At 39.2% G+C, this 2,500-nt stretch overlaps 1 protein-coding gene across 1 annotated transcript in view; it reads right to left on the reverse strand.

Annotated features, from left to right (window-relative positions):
• zmp:0000000755 (phosphofurin acidic cluster sorting protein 2) overlaps positions 1–2,500 on the reverse strand; it is a 63,747-nt gene that overhangs the window by 31,113 nt on the left and 30,134 nt on the right. The window contains exon 2 of the mRNA XM_051652345.1: positions 534–621. Coding sequence (XP_051508305.1) covers positions 534–621 — 88 coding nt within the window. The remainder of the gene's footprint in view (positions 1–533; positions 622–2,500) is intronic.

Here is a 2,500-nt window from a genome sequence, read left to right on the forward strand (position 1 = left end):
AATTTTTTTTTTTATTTTTTATTTTTTTATCTCCTTTCTCCCAATCTGGAATACTCAATTCCCACTACTTAGTAGGTCCTCGTGGTGGCGTGGTTACTCGCCTCAATCCGGGTGGTGGAGGACAAGTCTCAGTTGTCTCCGCTTCTGAGACCGTCAATCCGCGCATCTTATCACGTGACTCGTTGTGCATGACACCGCGGAGACTCACAGCATGTGGAGGCTCATGCTACTCTCCATGATCCACACACAACTTACCACACACCCCATTGAGAGCGAGAACCACTAATCATGACCACGAGGAGGTTACCCCATGTGACTCTACCCTCCCTAGCAACCGGGCCAATTTGGTTGCTTAGGAGACCTGGCTGGAGTCACTCAGCACCTGGATTCGAACGCGCAACTCCAGGTGTGATAGTAAGCGTCAATACTCGCTGAGATACCCAGACCCCCCGCAAATATTGCCCCTTAATATAAAAGTTAATTGCTGACACATTCACACACCAGTCTGTGAGGGATCACATTGAGTTTCTCACCTGAATCTTCACCGCTATCAGCACAGAGTTCAGATCTTTATCCAGCTCCTTCAACACGATCAACTTCTTCAACGTCAGACTACACAACCTGTGCACACACACACACACACACACACACACACACAGATCAGTTTTGAATCTTTTCGAGTGTATGTAAATATCATCATACAACAATGGCAATCATTCGCTCTCTCATAGTAAATATGAAAGTACAATGGGTCAGCAGCACAACACTGTATTATTGTGAGTCTTTTGTGATGTTGAGCAATAACTGATGTTCCACACAGATGTCACACTTCTCGTGTCCATGAGTGTCTTGACAGGATCCATAGATTCAGTGTAATGTTGTGTTCTGTCAGTGACTTTGAGCAGATGAGACGTGGCGCTGCTGAAATGAGACTCTCAGGCATTTCCTGCATCACAGCTGCAATCACTTACACTCAGTGAACACACACACACACACACACACACACACACCTCTCTCTGACCCACTTCCACAGAGCGTCAGTCTGAATCCTCAGCGCCGCTCCTCTCATACAGTCTGTGTGTGACAGTGAACCAAACTCACCATCATCTGTCATGAAGAGCTCTGTCATCTTAAAACTGATGTTTATCTGCACGTCACCAAAAACACTGCAGAAATCAAATCACGAGCTAAACGTCAAATCTGGTGATTTCTGAGAGCATCTAATAAACGTATCATACATATCATCCATTTATCAACTCATTCCTGGCCTCATTATAGCTAAAAAGTGTCTATTGGATATTAAAAAGAAGATCTAAAATGTCAAACATTTCCATTATAATATCAGACAGAAAACTGATAACAGAGCACTTTCTAGAAATATTCAATGTTTTAATGAAAGTTCTATTTAACTTCTACTTTTATTCTTCTTCTTTCTGTATATCCGGTGGCTCTTTCGGTGATATTTTTTGTAGTTTTGTGTGTTTTATATACAGTATGTGTATCTGTTTTGATGGTATTATTTGCAACCCTCTTCTCACATTCTACATTATTTATTTTTTTCTGTAATATCTGTGTGTGTGTGTATTTATACAGATTAACAGAGTTGGTGCGACTCAATAGACAGTGTTCAGTGTATCTGTTGAAGTTCACTTAATGTGACAAAATTCATAATCAGACAACGCTTGAGTCATGCAGATTACAGGTTTCATGTGAGATGACATAATGCACAGTATTTAAATGCATATATATGATCTTACTTGCATGTATATTCTTATTAAAAATGTATTTTATATTTGTATTAATATCGTAACCCATAAGTTTAATTATTGTGGAGTGTTGTTGTGTACTATGATGATAAATGTCATTTGGTTATTTTATAATACATGTGTCTTAACTGTTATATGAGCCATTGTCATGATAATTGATGCGTCTCATCTCGTGTTCTTTACACACACACACAACTGCACACCTGAAGTGAATTAAGTCTCAAACTCTTCTTGTTCATTTATCAATAGAGGTGGGAAAAAATATCGATATATTAAAGTATCGTGATATTGTTTCCTTGTGATATTGTAGCGATATTTGCATGCAAAATATTGATATTATAAGGCTATTTACATTTTTCCACATTAATATCGTGGTGATGGGAAATTTTTTTTTTTCCTCGTCTAAACCATGTATTTGCCTTACCCCGATTCACTACGGTAAGCCTATAATAATGATTTATATTTTAGAGCTGTCGGGACGGATTTGGTGGGAAATTGCATGTTTCCGTCAGTCATCCGTGCATGTTTACATCACATCCGTAAATAAAGAAAAGAAGATCCAGCTAGTTATTACAGCGCGTGTATACAGTATGTGCGTGATTGGTGTGATAGTAGTTTGAAGCTGACAGCTTGTAGCTACAACACATGAGCAACGCTGACCATAGATCAATCAAAAATGCAAACCTCTGGGGAATCACACGTTTTCAAAATAAAGAAACTGAGAAGAGCCTGCG

This window comes from Myxocyprinus asiaticus, chromosome 23 (genome assembly GCF_019703515.2).
Source record: "Myxocyprinus asiaticus isolate MX2 ecotype Aquarium Trade chromosome 23, UBuf_Myxa_2, whole genome shotgun sequence".
Lineage (NCBI taxonomy): Eukaryota > Metazoa > Chordata > Actinopteri > Cypriniformes > Catostomidae > Myxocyprinus > Myxocyprinus asiaticus.